The sequence below is a fragment of the Taudactylus pleione genome, unplaced genomic scaffold (genome assembly GCF_031769625.1).
Source record: "Taudactylus pleione unplaced genomic scaffold, aTauple2 ptg000012l, whole genome shotgun sequence".
NCBI classification, from domain to species: domain Eukaryota; kingdom Metazoa; phylum Chordata; class Amphibia; order Anura; family Myobatrachidae; genus Taudactylus; species Taudactylus pleione.
The window spans coordinates 7,149,531-7,165,314 of NW_028284415.1; the positions used below are offsets into that span (position 1 = coordinate 7,149,531).

The window sequence follows — 15,784 nt, forward strand, 5'->3', positions numbered from 1 at the left end:
ACACATGGTGAATCCAATACACGCAGGACTCGGAGAAAGCTTCATATCTTTTAGAAAAAGGGGATATGTTTTGTGGACTATCAATATGGTGACCATGAATATGTGGACTGCAGAATGCCTGCGCTGTAATGCAGACACGTAATGTTACAGCATTGTAACAGTGTCTGCATTATACCTTTTTAAATATGATTGTTCACATCATGTTTAAGTTATAATGCTGACACCGTTAAAATATTCACTGTCGACAAACACATTGACTGTTGACAAAATGACCGCTCCTCAAAAAAAACCGTCCAGGAGGAGGGATGAGATTAATGGAGATATACAGTTGAAAGTGAATGTATACATATATGAGTGATGTCCCACTTTTGTAAAAATAGGACAATAGAACATACTGAGGAGTTCCTTGTCTACATAAAGGCAGAGGGCTGTCGGCTTGGTTCATAGTATGACCTGTATCACTGAACACTGTAAGCTTAAATTCACATTAGAACACACGGCATGTTTCTCGCTTGCATGCAGCTCTGCATCAGACACTACTGTAACTTTATTTTACAAATTAGGTTTTTAGCATTGCGCATATTCCGTAGCTGACCTAATCCCAGTCACATCTGCAGTTGCCTGAATGGGTGTCACTGGGTGGCAATGGGACGATCACACACAGGCTAAGTTCAGAGGGGATGTGTAGACAGAAATGTGGGCTATGCAGATATCAGACTAACCTCTAGCACCAGGTGTACTGATAGATGACGGTTATGAAACCAAGCATAGGAATAGGTGCAGTATGGTCACTTAATTGCGTGCAACTCGGCATCTGGGTGAAGATCCTCCTATAGTTATATGCAGACAAAGCCAGTGTAATTGCATACCAGACATGGGGCTTCAGTTACCACTAAAACGCTCTGTCTGCCTCCCACTCCTAGGCTAAAATACATATTGTGAATTGACAAGAACTCATGTTATGTTTGTGAAATATACTCTCTGATTTAGTTTTATGTTATCCCATCGCAGCAATGACTCTGACCTGTATAAAGATGGGATCGCAACACTCCCTAGTGAGCAGGACCTGATGAGAGAAGAGGCCCAGAAGATGAACAGCCTGTTACCTACTATGTGGCTGGGAGCACAGAATGGATAGTAAGTAATCACCGTCATCCTGTGTGCTCCTGTGACCACCGCAAGGTCCATGTTCTCCCTTGCGCACCTGAAGTTTGATTACTCACCAGTAGAGGGCCCTGTTGAATGTATTGTTTATACTTTTTCATATACACTAGCACTGAATTGTCAGACTAGAGATTGATTGTCGTTCTTGTTGCAGTTTGTATGTGCATTCCTCTGTTGCCCAGTGGAAGAAATGTCTGCTGCAGATTAAACTGAAAGATTCCATCCTCAGTATTGTGTGAGTACAATCCATATATGTAAAATACAGTATCATGTTGATGGGGAAGGGGGGGATTATTGGGGTGGAACTTCCTCTGCAACATCAACATTGGTTGGAACTGAAACTTTTATAATTCCTGAATGGCTCCTATGATCGATATAGATATAATAAATATATATATAGTTCAATGCTCTTTGCAAACAGGCATTTTTCCAGAACCACTAAAGGAAGCAATTGTTAGACCACTTCTTAAAAAGCCAAATTTAGACCCCGACTGCATGACCAACTATAGACCAGTATCAAACCTTCCTTTTCTAGGAAAGGTCATTGAGAAAGTGGTGGCAATACAACTGGAAATCCACCTGTCTACCCATGATATTTATGATCCATTCCAGTCAGGATTCAGGAGAAGACATAGCACTGAAACAGCCTTGGTATGTGTGCTTCATGATCTTCTGATGGCAAGAGACAGAGGTGATTGTTCAATCTTAATCCTTCTGGATCTCTCAGCAGCATTTGATACTGTGGACCACGGGATTCTAATTGAGCGCCTGAAAAATTTCTGTGGACTGGATGGCACAGTCCTTAGCTGGTTCAAATAATTTCTGACCGGCAGGTCATAGAGTTTCTTCTGGAGTAAACTCTTCATCACCAGTGCCACTTCCATGTGGCGTCCCACAGGGTTCTATACTATCTCCCATGCTTTTTACAGTATACATGCTACCATTGGGTGAAATAATCAGACGTCATGGCCTGGTATACCACTGCTATGCAGATTATACACAACTCTACCTGTCCTTTGCTCTAGGTACAAAGGACCCCATAACAACCCTAAATGGCTGCCTAGCTGAGCTTCAGGAGTGGATGAATGCCAGTTGGCTGCGACTGAACCCTGATAAAACAGAGGGCCTGATTCAGAACCGCTTGCGAGCGCTGAGCGCTCGCAAGCAAGTCGATGTTGGCCCAGTGCACATGCACACGAGGGAGCCGGCTCCGTCGTGCGCATGCGCGAGACCCGGATAGCGATGGCCAAGCTGTCGCTCCGGGTCTCGCTACAAAGGGGGCGAGCTGTCGATGGTGAGTGACACCACACCCTCTTTGGTGAGCGTACCGGGGGCGTCGCTGGCCAGACGGAGGCGTTCCCATGGGAAGGCCTACCGTCTGGTGCCGGCCCCACAGACATCGCAAGCGATGTCAGTGGGAGTGCTCTCAGCTCTGATAGAGCCGAAAGCACTCCAGGGCTTGCGGCAGACGAGACCCTACCACAAGGGTCTCGTCGCAAGCCTGATGGTCGCGATGGTCTTGACCATCGCGACCCTCTTTTTGGCCTCTCGCTATGTAGTCACCCACAGCTATGCGAGCGGCCAGGGGGCCGCTCAAAAAAACCAGGGACGGCCCTGATTCAGAGCGAGCGCTCTTATCAGGGCCAGAGGTCCTTATAATAGGTCACAAATCAGGGCTACAGCATAGCCAACCAACAGGACTTACACTTGGGGGATCAGAATTACAAAACACTGAACATGTGCGGAATCTTGGTGTTGTCCTGGATAGTGGCCTGACACTTAAACATCAGGTATCAGCCACAATCAAATCCTCATTCTTTCATCTGAGGAACATTGCCAGAATCAAGCACTTAATTCCCTCAGATCATCTGCCTAAAGTCATACATGCATTTATATCATCACGCCTAGACTACTGCAACGCCCTCTACCTTGGACTCCCAGCAAAAGATTTGCACCGCTTGCAGATGGTACAAAACGCAGCTGTCAGGTTATTAACCAACCAGCCTCGTTTCAGCCACATAACACACGCTCTCTACTACCTTCACTGGCTGCCTTTCAGATGGCGAATTGTTTTCAAGATTGGATTACTAACTTACAAAGCCCTACATGACCATGGCCCAAGGTACCTAAAGCAGCTTCTGATTCCTTACCACTCGATTACTGCGATCCGTTGACGAAGGACTATTAACAGTCTTGTGTTGAATTATATTTCTGGCCCATAATGAACTCTACATGACATTTCATTATGGGTTTACTTGAACAATTTTAGTTCTTTTCCAGCCTCCTATAAAGCTCAGATTTGTGAAGTGTCCAGACTATTATTGTCTCAGGGACCATTTCTCCAACATCTTCCTCTGTATGTATTGCTATAGGCTTCTCGTGGCCTCCCTACGATGTGAACTTCACACATGGATGCCCTGTTTTGGAGGGCCGTCTGTTGTAGAGAAATTTACAGTTGTATCATAGTCTCTACCACTTCTTTATGATGATATGAATGTTCTTTGATCTTCATGATGGAGCTCTTGTTTGTAAAGAGTCTCACAGTTGGTTAGTGCATTTCCAGACAAGTGTATTCATTTTTAAATCAACTGAAAATGGTTTGGAGTACACCTGTGTACAAGTAAGCCTTTATATGACCTCTAAAGATAACTGGTTATTTAGCTATATATAAATATATAACAGCGATAAATACTTTTAATTAAATATTTTTTTGTTTTCTTTTAATTATTTGTTTAGAGTTTTTATTTTGTAAATTGATACTGATTTCATGATTTGTGTTGATGAGTGATAAGAATTTACTGAATAAATCAATTTTGATTCTATGTTGGGGAAAAAAAAATTAGACAGTATCTGTAAAAAGTTTGGTATTTATCTAAGAGTCTCATTACGTCTTCATCTCATGTTATGGTATTTGCTCATCCTTTTCAGGCATGTGAAAGGAATCGTGTTGGTGGCATTAGCTGATGGAACACTGGCGATATTCCATCGAGGTGTCGGTAGGTATAGAGTGTAGCTGGTTAAACGGAGATTGTTGGCGGTATAAAGAAAATATTCAGTGTTCTCCCCGGAAATTTTTTCCAGCCGGGTGGCATCAAAAAGTAGCTGGGTGGGGGCCTTCGCAATTATGCGTGCGCCGGGAAAAGGGGTAACTCCCTTACCAATCCAGCCCGACAGGGCTCAGGCTGCTCCCCCACTGGCTCTGTCAAAAGTGCCCATTATGCAGAGACCCCTGTATTTGTGGCCTTTATACAGTGCCCCCTGTAGTTTTCCCCTTTATGCATTTCCCCCTGTAGTTTAGCTTTGCCCTTATGCAGTGCCCCCAGGCTGAAGTAGTGCCCCCAGACTGGTCCCTTATGTTGTGCCCCCAGGCTTAAATAGTGTCCCTTATGCAGTTCCCCCAGGCTGGCCCCTTATGTAGTGCCCCCAGGTTTAAATAGTGTCTCATATGCAGTGCCCCCCAGGCTGGTCCCTTATGCAGTGCCCCCCCAGGCTTAAATAGTGCCCCTTAGGCAGTTCCCCCAGACCCTTCCTGGTCCCAGCCCAGAACTTACCTTTTACTTGCTGGGCGTTCGCCGCTCGCGCTCCCACTCCCGTTGCCTCGCGCTGACTGGATCTAACTAGATCCAGCAGGCGTGCGGGGCAGGCTCCTCACGTTGCTGGTGACGTCATGACGTCACCCGCGCAGTGCATCACTGGGAAAACTTGCCTCTGAAGCGATTGGAGGCTTCTTTAGCCTCTGGTCACTTCAGAGGCCAGCGTTCCACAGTCGGGGTCGGGGGGTCGGCGGGGGAAATTGCCGGGCAGCAGGCTGTTTCTGCTGGGCGATTCGCCCGCTGAAAACAGCCTGGGGAGAACACTGATATTGGTTAATTATAAATGTAGCTGCTTTCAAATAAACAAAATAAGTATTTCTATGTTAAAGGGTTTTCCTCTTAAATGGGATCGCCACCTTCATTCAAGATGAACTTCCAGGCAGTTCTATGTATGCTTTTTCCATTGTATCCCCAAAAAAATAAGCCCACGACTGCATTAGATGAAACAGTATCTGCGCAGAGGATATGTACTTGCTTCTTGCAGAAAAGTCATGTCTGGTTGAAAGGCAAATTATTATTTCCTTCAAATGTTAATAAAGTAGGAATTTAAAAAAACAAATGCTTTGTGTTTGTGATCAATATAACTGACCAGAACAGTTTGCCACTTTAGTTGTGCTATTTTGAAGACTGAATTTGCCTTTCCAGATGGCCAGTGGGATCTGTCAAACTATCACCTTCTTGATTTTGGCCGTCCTCACCATTCTATTCGATGTATGACCGTGGTGCATGAAAAGGTCTGGTGTGGATATAGGAACAAGATCTACATAGTACAGCCAAAGACCATGAAAATAGAGGTGTGCGAGAGCTAGTGCTGATGTTATCTTGACTATGAAATAAATGTAAATTCTGCTATTACTGTTTGTGTTCTGCCTGTTATCTTCCGAGTTTCTCTGTAAAGTGTTGAGGAATACGTGTACGCTATGTAAATAATTATTAATAGTAAATATATAAAGTTTGTTTTTGCTTTTTTTCTTTCTCTCTCTAGAAATCTTTTGATGCACATCCAAGGAAAGAAAGCCAAGTAAGACAGCTAGCTTGGGTCGGTGATGGTGTTTGGGTCTCCATCCGGCTGGATTCCACTTTACGGCTCTACCATGCACACACCTACCAACATCTGCAGGATGTTGACATTGAACCTTACGTTAGTAAGATGTTAGGTAAGCTTTTAAGTTGGAATTCAATTCAAAGTTATTAAATATTTAGTTCTGCAGGCCATGAAAATAAAAAATGATTGTAGCTTGCACCAAACTTTGCTTCTCTCATTTCATTTATTTGGATTACAATTGGGTATAGTGTGTGATGATGGAGTTTTCGCACTTTAAATAAATTTTAAAAAAGCAGAAGATCCTCCCCCTTTTATACCCCATGGGCTACTTTGGAATCGCAGTCTTGTAGATGCTGGATACAGCTGTTCTAAACGAATGAAGATCATTTTTCTCATCTTCTGCTCAGTTGAAGGAGTTGCTTGCTGAAGTGCTTGCTACATTTTATCGACAATTTCAGGTATCACACAGATTGCATTACCACTTGTGTGGTTATGGTGAGATGGGAATCCCTGCTATTGTGGATGCATCCCTAGCTTGCCTCTCAAAAACCATTATCCTGATTCTGAACACTGCTTACTACTTGGATAGCACAGATAGAAGAACAACAACAGGGGCCTTCCTTAGACCCATGTTAGTATTGGCTGGATGATCTGGATTCTGACAGACCAAAATTGGATTTGCAATGTGAATGGTGCACATTCATGAGGCCACACAATATATTGGGGAAACCACATTAATATGGGACCACTTGGGTCTAGAATTTCAGCCTTGATGGTCTCTGCACGCTGTGCACCTCTGACTTTATACATGGGAAATGGATGCTGAGTCCAATAAGCCTCTTAAGGCCATTACATATTCTGGGGAGGTCCTGTTTGGTTCCGAACTGAATATAATTATTTCCCGAGCAAGTTGTCATTATGCCTAGAACCAAGGGTCCTCTGTTTCTCTCCTTTTGTCCCTACAAGAAGGAGAGGAGTCAGGTCTCCAGAGCTCTGGTCTCAGCAGCAAGGTACACAGGCTTCAGCAGTGAGTCAGCCAGATCCGAAGCCCGCTAGCATGATGGGTAGATGCCTCAGGTTCTCCTGTAGTGGGGTGTCCATTTGCTTCTTTTTGGGACCAGTGGTTTGATTCTACCACAGATGCCTAAATGAGAGGCAAGGTGGCATCATAATAGGAGGATACACTACAGAGCTCCTGAAGTTTTTGAACAAGTGCATTTATTTGCTGATGTTCTTTCTGGTGACAAAACAAAATATGTTGCCCTAAGGGAAGCCATGCAGTCCTTTATTTCCACAGAAGTAGTCACTCCTGGAACTGAAAGGTTTGGGTTTCTATATTTCTATTTCTTTCAAATCCAGAAACAGGATTTTTTATTTTTAACTATTATGGAGCTGACCTGTTTCTGGATTTGAAAGAAGAACGGGATGCCGACGGTCTAAATGCTGAACGTTGGCATCCCGACTGTCTAATCCCGGCAACTGTCTAATGACCGGCGTCGAAATCCGGACGCTGGTCATTAGACCTACGCTGGGAGCCCGACACCCAGCTTACCGATCGAAGGTGAGCCAAGGCGCGCACGGCTGCCTTGGGGGGACTTTGGCTAAGGCACCCCCCCGGGAGGTTAGGGGAAGAGGGGGTTTAGGTACAGGCACCCCCGGGGGGAGGTTAAGGTTAGGCACCCCCCCTGGAGGTTTAGGCACTTAATGGGGGGTTAGGCCCTTGGGGGGGAGGTTAGGGTTAGGCACACCTAAGGGAGGGTTAGGGGGGGAGGTTAGGTTAGGAAATAAAAATTAAAAAAACTTACCAATCGGGATCTTCACTGCCGAGCTTCTGCTGTCGGATTTGAACCGCTGACCATACTGATCCCCATGTTCTTAGTACGGTTCCCCTAATGTCTATGGACACCCGACGCATGCCCTGTTTCATGCTGTTGAGGACTGTTCGTGAGGACTGTCTGCAAGGACTGCATCTTGAACCTGTCCATCAACGTCCGTTTTTTTGTTTTTTCTAATGCTCTTGTCAGTGGATTCCAGTTCTTGCGTGGAAGAAGATAGTCCAGTAATGCCAAAGTTGTGGCTCAAATAAATCACAAAGCAGGATCAAGCATTGAGTAGAGCAAAACATTGCAGCAGTTTTCAATGGCCTCTAAGAGTCAATCTCTTAAATCAGGGCCTCTTTCATCAGTAGATTTTACCTCAGCTGGCTTTAATGGCTTGGCTGTTGTGGACATGAGCCTTCATGTTTGTATGTGTTTTTCTGACCATGTGATTCAGACCTTGCCCATGCTTTGGTTTCTGCCAAGCATTCTCAAGATTTCCAACCTCTTTTTTGCTTGAACTGGTTGCTGCTGTTTCTATAGGACTGTTTGAAAAGTGGTTTAGAACTTCGCTTTGGATGGTTAGGTCTCTGCCTAAACTGGGAACTGGGGTCTCTCACCTGAAGTGCAGACTTTTACATTATGAACTACATAATATATTCCATATATGCCGCCAATACTCCTTTGGATCTAAATTTGTTGCTTGATGCACGCTTTTTCGAACCATTGGATGCAGTGGATTATAAATTACTTATTTGGAAGGTGGATGCTTCCATGTTGGCTATATCCTTTGGGGCCAAAGTTTACAGAATTTATTCTATTTAAATCTAAATATTTGGGTCATGAGATACTGCGCACTGCAGCTTCTAAGCGCTGCCTCTTTTAGTGACTGCTTTGGGACGTCTTTATAGTAATCCACCGTCCTCCATTTAATGATCTGAAAAAAAGGGATTTTTATTCAAATGAGGAACATTTAACGCCCCCATTTACAAAATTTATTTTTTTTTTATTCCGTTCTTGTTCATGGTTTCTTAGAATTGTTCTCTTTGGAGAACGTTGTTTTTCTTTTTTCCTACCCCCTCTTTTCTGTACTCCTTGGCCTATCCTTTGGCTTTCTTGGTGAAGACTGCTTTCCAAATACCCAATGGGATATAGAGGGGGAAGAGATTTTTGCAGGTAAATGTTAAAGTGCTCAATCTCCCCATCAAACTCTATAAAATATAGTAATCCAGAGTCCTGCAGTGGACTCCCAGAAAATAATTTTTGTAAGGTTTTATTGTACTCAAGCTGATTGCAGTACTTTGGAAGAATGCTGTGATCATCTCTGCGGTCAGACAAATGACTTGGCATTGGATGATGGTTGGATTTTCTTTTCTTTTTATTTGTCTCTAGGTACCGGAAAACTGGGCTTCTCCTTTGTTAGGATAACTGCATTGATGGTGTCTTGCAACCGGCTGTGGGTAGGCACCGGAAATGGGGTCATTATCTCTATCCCCTTAACAGAAAGTAAGTACACAGATAATTATAATAGAAGTGTATATGTGAAGAGACCACTATTCAGAGACCATACCTGCTTCCTGTCGTTTAAAACCAACCTCTCCTCACCTATGGTTTTACGGCCCAAAATCCATAGTCCATAAGGGTCTCCACTCATATGTAAGGTAATTATGTAATTACTATGTTTCTCGTCAGCAGTGGAGGTGTACAGAACGTGTTATGTGGTCTCACTTTCAGTACCATTTTACAATCTTAAGTGGAATGAGGCAGCTAGTGAGGACAAGTTGAAAAATAGGACGATCTAAGAAGCTTTCTAAAGATGTAACCCACTTCATAAATCTAGGGTGCACAGAATGTGTTGCACCACATGTGAGGTGCATACACACAATGATAGTGTCATTACATTAATAACATTCAGTAATTCGTCTAATTTACTTTGAGTTTGATGTGTCACTCTTCCATATTTTCCAACATTGATTTTTCTGACTGCTGGGTTTAACAGCCATACTTAAGTTGATTGCAACCCATCTACTTTCACATTGCCCTCCCTTCACTCTTTACTCTTTATACTATACAACTAGAGCTTGAGGCAAAGAGTTCATGTGTTGTACTTAATCCTTAGGTCTGCAGAGAAATTGTGTACATTTTCTTTCAACGATACAGCGATGTGGACATGGGAAGTTTTTATCTGCCCTTCCTGTGGTTCACTTCTCTGCCAGTACATTGATGATAAATGCAGAGGATGAAATAGGGGTTGTTAATCTATATGGGGAAAAAATGCTGCCCATACACACTGGTGTCTTCTTGCATTGATACACAGATGCTTACATTCTGCTGGGTCTGTGTATCGACGCCAATTTTTTTTTATACCAAATGGATAGTGTGAGAGTCAGGAGCGCACATAGCCGTGGTAATCAGACATTGGTTACGATAGCCACGTTAATTTTCACTGATGTCTCCTCTACATTTCAGAAGAAAGACTGTATGTGACCCTAGCGGATTTGAAACACCCATGTGCCCGAACTGCTTACCAGCCACACACTATTAAAGCCATGTAATTGTGGCTGAACAACCTTGCACTGCTATTTAAAAATGAAAATGACTTCTGTGTTCTTTTGGGAGCGCAGAAACTGCAGTCCTCTATGGTTCTATGGACCACGATGCAAAACAGTGTTCAATGTAACTTCCATGTGCTGGTTTCTCATATGGAAAAGAAGTCAAACAATGGCACTGCAAGATTATTATAGGTCTGTTCTGCCTGGGCAATTGTGAATTGAAACTTGAATGGTTAACAGTACTTTTATGTTTGTAGTAAATATTTTGGTCCTATGCTGTGCTTCATCTCAATGATGTTTTCTGTTCTATATTATACATGTCAGTACAAAGCCGAGCAGATGACGATGCCACATTGACAATAGAGTAAAATCTGGGCATATTGAAGACTGATACAGATTTAGGTTTATTAAACTAATTAGAACGGTTCCTGTATCAGTCTTTATCATTTGCATAGAGTGCTGCTGGCATTTCACAACATCTGCCAGCAGACTGGGAGGATGAGACAGATAGGAATAGAAATCACTTGAGTATGCATTTGTTATTAAATAGACAGAAATAGATGATAGTTTCTCTGTAAAGCGCTGCGGAATATGTGTGCGCTATATAAATAACTGGTAATAATAATAATAATAATAATAATTTGTTTAGGGTCATGTACATTTGTGGCTTGGTGTATCATTTAAAGAGATCTTAAGAACTAAAAAAAATTATCCCCTTTGATTTCAGACTTCTTTCATAGCTTTTATTTCATAGCGCAAAAAAGCTTAAAGTCTAGAGCTAATCCTTTAATGACCGATATAATGGGAAAATGTATTTAGTAAAAGTAATGTGTGATGCTTCTGTTGGTTTTCCTCCTTAAGGGTTGATGGTGGTGGTGCTGTGCTATGCTTTTAACTCTGAATTTGCTCCACCAAGGCAAACAAATATGTCTGATGGTAAAATATGCATATGTTCCAAAACCTGCCATAGGCTTAGGTAGAGGTTAATACTAGCACCCAAACATAGGCATAGATTAATCAACATTTGCTGACTATCAGGTTCTCAAGAACTTGTTCTTCACTTTTATACTCTGTCCATTACCCTCCCCTTACTGTCTCACTATAGCGATTATACTGCACCAGGGCCGGTTACTTGGGTTAAGGGGTAAGTGCCGATGCAAAGCAAAAATCTTACCTCAGGCTTTTTTAGTAGGCACTTTTTTTTTCTGGCTGTGTAGAGTCACCCCCTTGTATGTTCCTGATTTGTCGTCTTCTTCTGGCCGTCCCCTAATTGGCAGTAGTCTCCTGTATTACTAAACGGCTCAGCAGTCTAGCGTCTGCTCACGTTGTGCAGCTAATCTTAGTTGCTCTCTTTACACTGGTCACCACATCAAGCCATCTGCTCTCGGATTTCTCATCCCTGCACACTGCTCTCCTCTTGGACTTTTCCTTGTGTCATGACCTCCTCATTCTAATGGATGTGTCTTGTAAATCTAGCATGTCATATGGCAGATTAAATACCACTTCCCATAGGTTTAAAATAGTAAACACATTATATTATTGACCTTTACCATATGACTTGATAAGTGGCAGGATCAGAAACTTTTGGGTAAGAGCAAATTTCAGTTTAACATACTACAGACTAGCAAAATTACTGAGGGACACGGTGCCTTATACCTCAGTTATGTCACCAGTTCCTGGCGAATTCACAGGCTGCATTCTCATGTATATTCGTTCCAACAACAGGGACACATACAATTTATCTGGGATTACAATGGCCCATAGTATGCTCTGAAAACCTGAATGGTTATCGGGTATCTAGATATTATACAGTTTACTCAGGTTAAATGTCATGGATACATTCAGAGTGGTGGTAGTTATTCTCCAACCCACCATAACATCTAGATCCATGCATACTGGTCTGGAGCTCTCGGGTGTTTAAGGGTAGTTGGATATCAATTGTTTGTTTTAACCTACTGGCACAAATTTTAAGGGTTCATGTAATACAAAATCCATTAATTCATTTGTACAATTTAAGTGGACCTAATGGCTACAACTTGTTGAGACAGACATTTTGTGGATCATTGTCATGAATCTTGGTTCAGTCCACAAATTGTATTCATCCATTGTGTGACTGATCCATCTTAAGTATGCAAAATGCCAAGAGAGGCCTGTCTTCAAAAGAGTTGTCGTCTACTTAATATCTGATTATGAGTGCAAATAGGTAGATGTGTAGGTTAGTGTATAAGGAACATTGTGGGTCAGACAGCCAATGTAAATTAACTGGTTCTTGATTTACATCTGAACATTCTGTGTAGCTGGGTTCCAGGTTAGTGCTAGATGAGCAAAATACACATTCCATTATCTTCCTCCTTCAGAATCTAAGCATGCTGCGCTAATATTTGAAGCAAAGTCTTAAAATACTAAATGCTGAGTATTCCCCTAGCTTTCCTTTTAGTTGTCATATGTACTTTTGTGTATGCATCAGTGCAGCTAATAAAACTAAAATTGTTTATATCTTCTAATCTTAAGCAAATAAAGCGCTGCCTGGTGCTGGGAGTCGTCCAGGAAGTGTCATCCGTGTCTATGGCGATGAGAACAGCGATAAAGTCACTCCAGGAACTTTTATACCATATTGCTCGATGGCGCATGCTCAGTTGTGTTTTCATGGCCACCGAGATGCTGTGAAATTCTTTGTTGCAGTACCAGGTATGTGTGGTGTGTCTGTTACTAATACACTGAAGTGCCAAAAGTCATGGGATAGATGCCTAGTAACGTGTAGAACTCCCTCTAACCTGGCGAACTGCAGCAACTCAATGTGGCATAGATTTCACAAGTGGACAGAAGACCTCTGGAGAGATGTTGACCCATGCCATCTGGATAGCTTCCCACAGCTCCCTGATATTTGTAGGTGCAGGATCTTGGGTGCAAATAGACCTGTTCTCCATGTCTCATAAATGCTCGATTTGGGTTCATGTCGTGCGAATGTGGTGGTGACACCATTCGTCGGAACTCTCCAGAATGCTCCTCGAACCAATTCTGGACAACTTGGGACAGATGACAAAGTGCATTAACCTAGTGGAATACTCCATCGTTGTGGGGTTACATGAAGGGCTGCAAATGGTCATAAAGCAATGCAACGTAGTGGTTACTGGTCATGGACTTGTTCAGGCAGACCCAACCCATCCCACGTGAACACACCCTACACCATTATGGAACCATAACCAGCGTACACCGTGCCTTGTTGACAATTGGGGTCCATGGCTTCATGAGATCTGCACCACACCCGAAACCTAACATCAGACAGAAACAACTGGTACCATGACTCATCGGACCACACCGCATGTTGCCAGTCCTCCAAGGTCCAATTAGTGAACCTCACAAGCCCCGGTGAGGCGCTGCGTCTGGTGTCATAGTGTTAACAGGGGCACTCTGGTGGGTCTCCTGCTCCCTTATCCCATGGAAGCTAAAGAATGCTGCATCTGGTACCTCCTGCATTGAATGTGGATGTGATTTGAGCCAGTGTCGCTTATCTGTTATCGCAGACCTTTCTGGCCAGATGCCGCTGCGCTGTCCACGGTGGGTGGTAATGCCCTCCATGAGGTATTCCCGGTACACACGTGACACCGTAGATAGAGGAATGTTGACTGTCCGCACAACTTCGGAAATGGAATGTCCCGTCTGTTTGGAACCCACTATCATGCCCCGTTCGAACTCTTGTTACCTTGCCATGAGCAGCCTAACAGGTGTTCAAGCTGACTCACGAGATGTCAGATTACAACTGATGCAGGTCTGGGCATTTCCAAGATGTCACAGTACAGTGATGCCATCTACTATTTCCTTTACATACTGCCATCTCATGGCTTTTGGCACTTCAGTGTACAGTATTATTCACAAATTAAACCTTTGAATGTGAAATAACTTTTAATGCTGGTTGGTTCTTTGCCCAGGTCAGGTAATTTGCCCATCCAGTGGCAGCACGCCGGATTCGTCGGATGATAAAGGTGCCACCTCTCAGCAGGAAGCGAGTAGCCTGGTCCAGAAGTCCATGCTGGTGATGAGTGGAGGAGAAGGGTACATTGACTTTAGAATGGGTAAGAACTGATTTATAGGGCTTTAAAGAGATTCCTAGTTGCATATTCTTCTTTTAATTACTGCTGTAGATTGATTTTCTTTTGTTCCCAAGCCTACCCCCTCCCGTCACGAGTGCAAGGGAAGGGGAAGTCTTAAAGCAGGTCTTGGAGTAAGGTCACACATTGGGTACATCGTTGCCTAAACTAATTTCTGCTCTTTTAGGTGATGACAGTGCAGAATCTGAACTTTTACATGAATCCTTACAATTTGAACCTTCCATGGCCAAAGTTGAGAGGAGTCACCTCATAGTTTGGCAAGTTATGTGCAACAGCAACGAATGAAGGAGAACTCAGTGTTTTGCATGGTGTAAATATTTTTTCCTCCACTTTTTTTTCTCCCCCCAACTTTTGTATTCTTTTATCAGTATTTTAACACTTCAGCGAATGTATAAAATGTTATCTTCACACTCGTAATGAAATGCATCGTTCTGCCATAGGAGCGTGTGCTTTGTCAGTAGGGCGGCTTATTTTATCTTGCACTGTGGAATACTATATACACACACGTAGAGTTCATGGCCTACAAACAAATCCCTGCTCAGTAGGAGGAGCTAGTCATGTTCTTTAAGGCCAACTCGTGTATTATTTACAGTATAATGAAGCGTAAACATAAAAATGACATTGTGATAACTAAAGAAAAGCAGCTTATGACGCACTTGCATGTGCTCCACATTGGTTATTTTCTCAGTCTCTTTTGTAAGTGTGCTGGGATTTAAAATCTAGTTTGCGATACACAGTTGTTGGCTTTATATGAATTTTCTAGTCAGGATTTGAAGCTGTACATCTGCTACATGTAAAAAGTTATAATTCCATTCAATTTTTTTTTTTTTTTTTTTAATTGTAAGATTTATGGATAGACTTAAATTAAAAGGAAGGACCAAACTTAGTTTGCAAATCAAGGCTTAAAGTGTACCCATCCCTAACATTCAGTGTTTGTGTGTAGTGAGCCAGCATTCGTGAGAATGTGACTAGTTAATTGATAGGTTGCATCACTGAGGCTTGAGCCACTTTGTTCCTTATGCCTCACTGATGCTCGTTGTAAATTCATTGGTATAATATAGATTCCACTCACAAGATGGCTACCTCCACTGCATGGTGGCGATGGGGACGCTTTAATGTATACGTTTTCCATCAGGAATACTGGGACTAACTCTTCTATAATTGGAATTCACTACGAATATAAACAACCACAGGATATTGCCTGAGCACGTGGGGATGATGATTATTTCATAGTCATTTGTTTTTGAAACTGCTTTTAATTGTTATTTAATATTGCTGTGTGTACATGTGCAGTGTTTTTGTTTTTTGGGTTTTTGTTTTGGGAGTGTGTGTTGAGAAGGATTTAAACACACATGCACTGTATATAATAGTACTCAGAACAAAGTTTATAATAATCCCCATACTTGGGGGAGGTGACCTGTGGAGTGGTAGGGGCCCAACATGATTTACTCTTTTTTTTCTTATTATTCCAACATCACAGACTGACCGACTCCTATAACCAACT

At 42.7% G+C, this 15,784-nt stretch overlaps 1 protein-coding gene across 1 annotated transcript in view; it reads left to right on the plus strand.

Moving 5' to 3' along the window:
• Positions 1–14,688, plus strand: part of SPAG9 (sperm associated antigen 9) — a 92,203-nt gene extending 77,515 nt beyond the window's left edge. Inside the window, exons 21-30 of the mRNA XM_088468591.1 lie at positions 1,012–1,137; positions 1,319–1,399; positions 4,093–4,160; positions 5,403–5,551; positions 5,743–5,914; positions 9,012–9,125; positions 11,277–11,315; positions 12,683–12,859; positions 14,101–14,244; positions 14,447–14,688. Of these exons, the coding sequence (XP_088324717.1) occupies positions 1,012–1,137; positions 1,319–1,399; positions 4,093–4,160; positions 5,403–5,551; positions 5,743–5,914; positions 9,012–9,125; positions 11,277–11,315; positions 12,683–12,859; positions 14,101–14,244; positions 14,447–14,565 (1,189 nt within the window). The 3' untranslated portion in view covers positions 14,566–14,688. The remainder of the gene's footprint in view (positions 1–1,011; positions 1,138–1,318; positions 1,400–4,092; positions 4,161–5,402; positions 5,552–5,742; positions 5,915–9,011; positions 9,126–11,276; positions 11,316–12,682; positions 12,860–14,100; positions 14,245–14,446) is intronic.
• Positions 14,689–15,784: the final 1,096 nt, after the last annotated feature.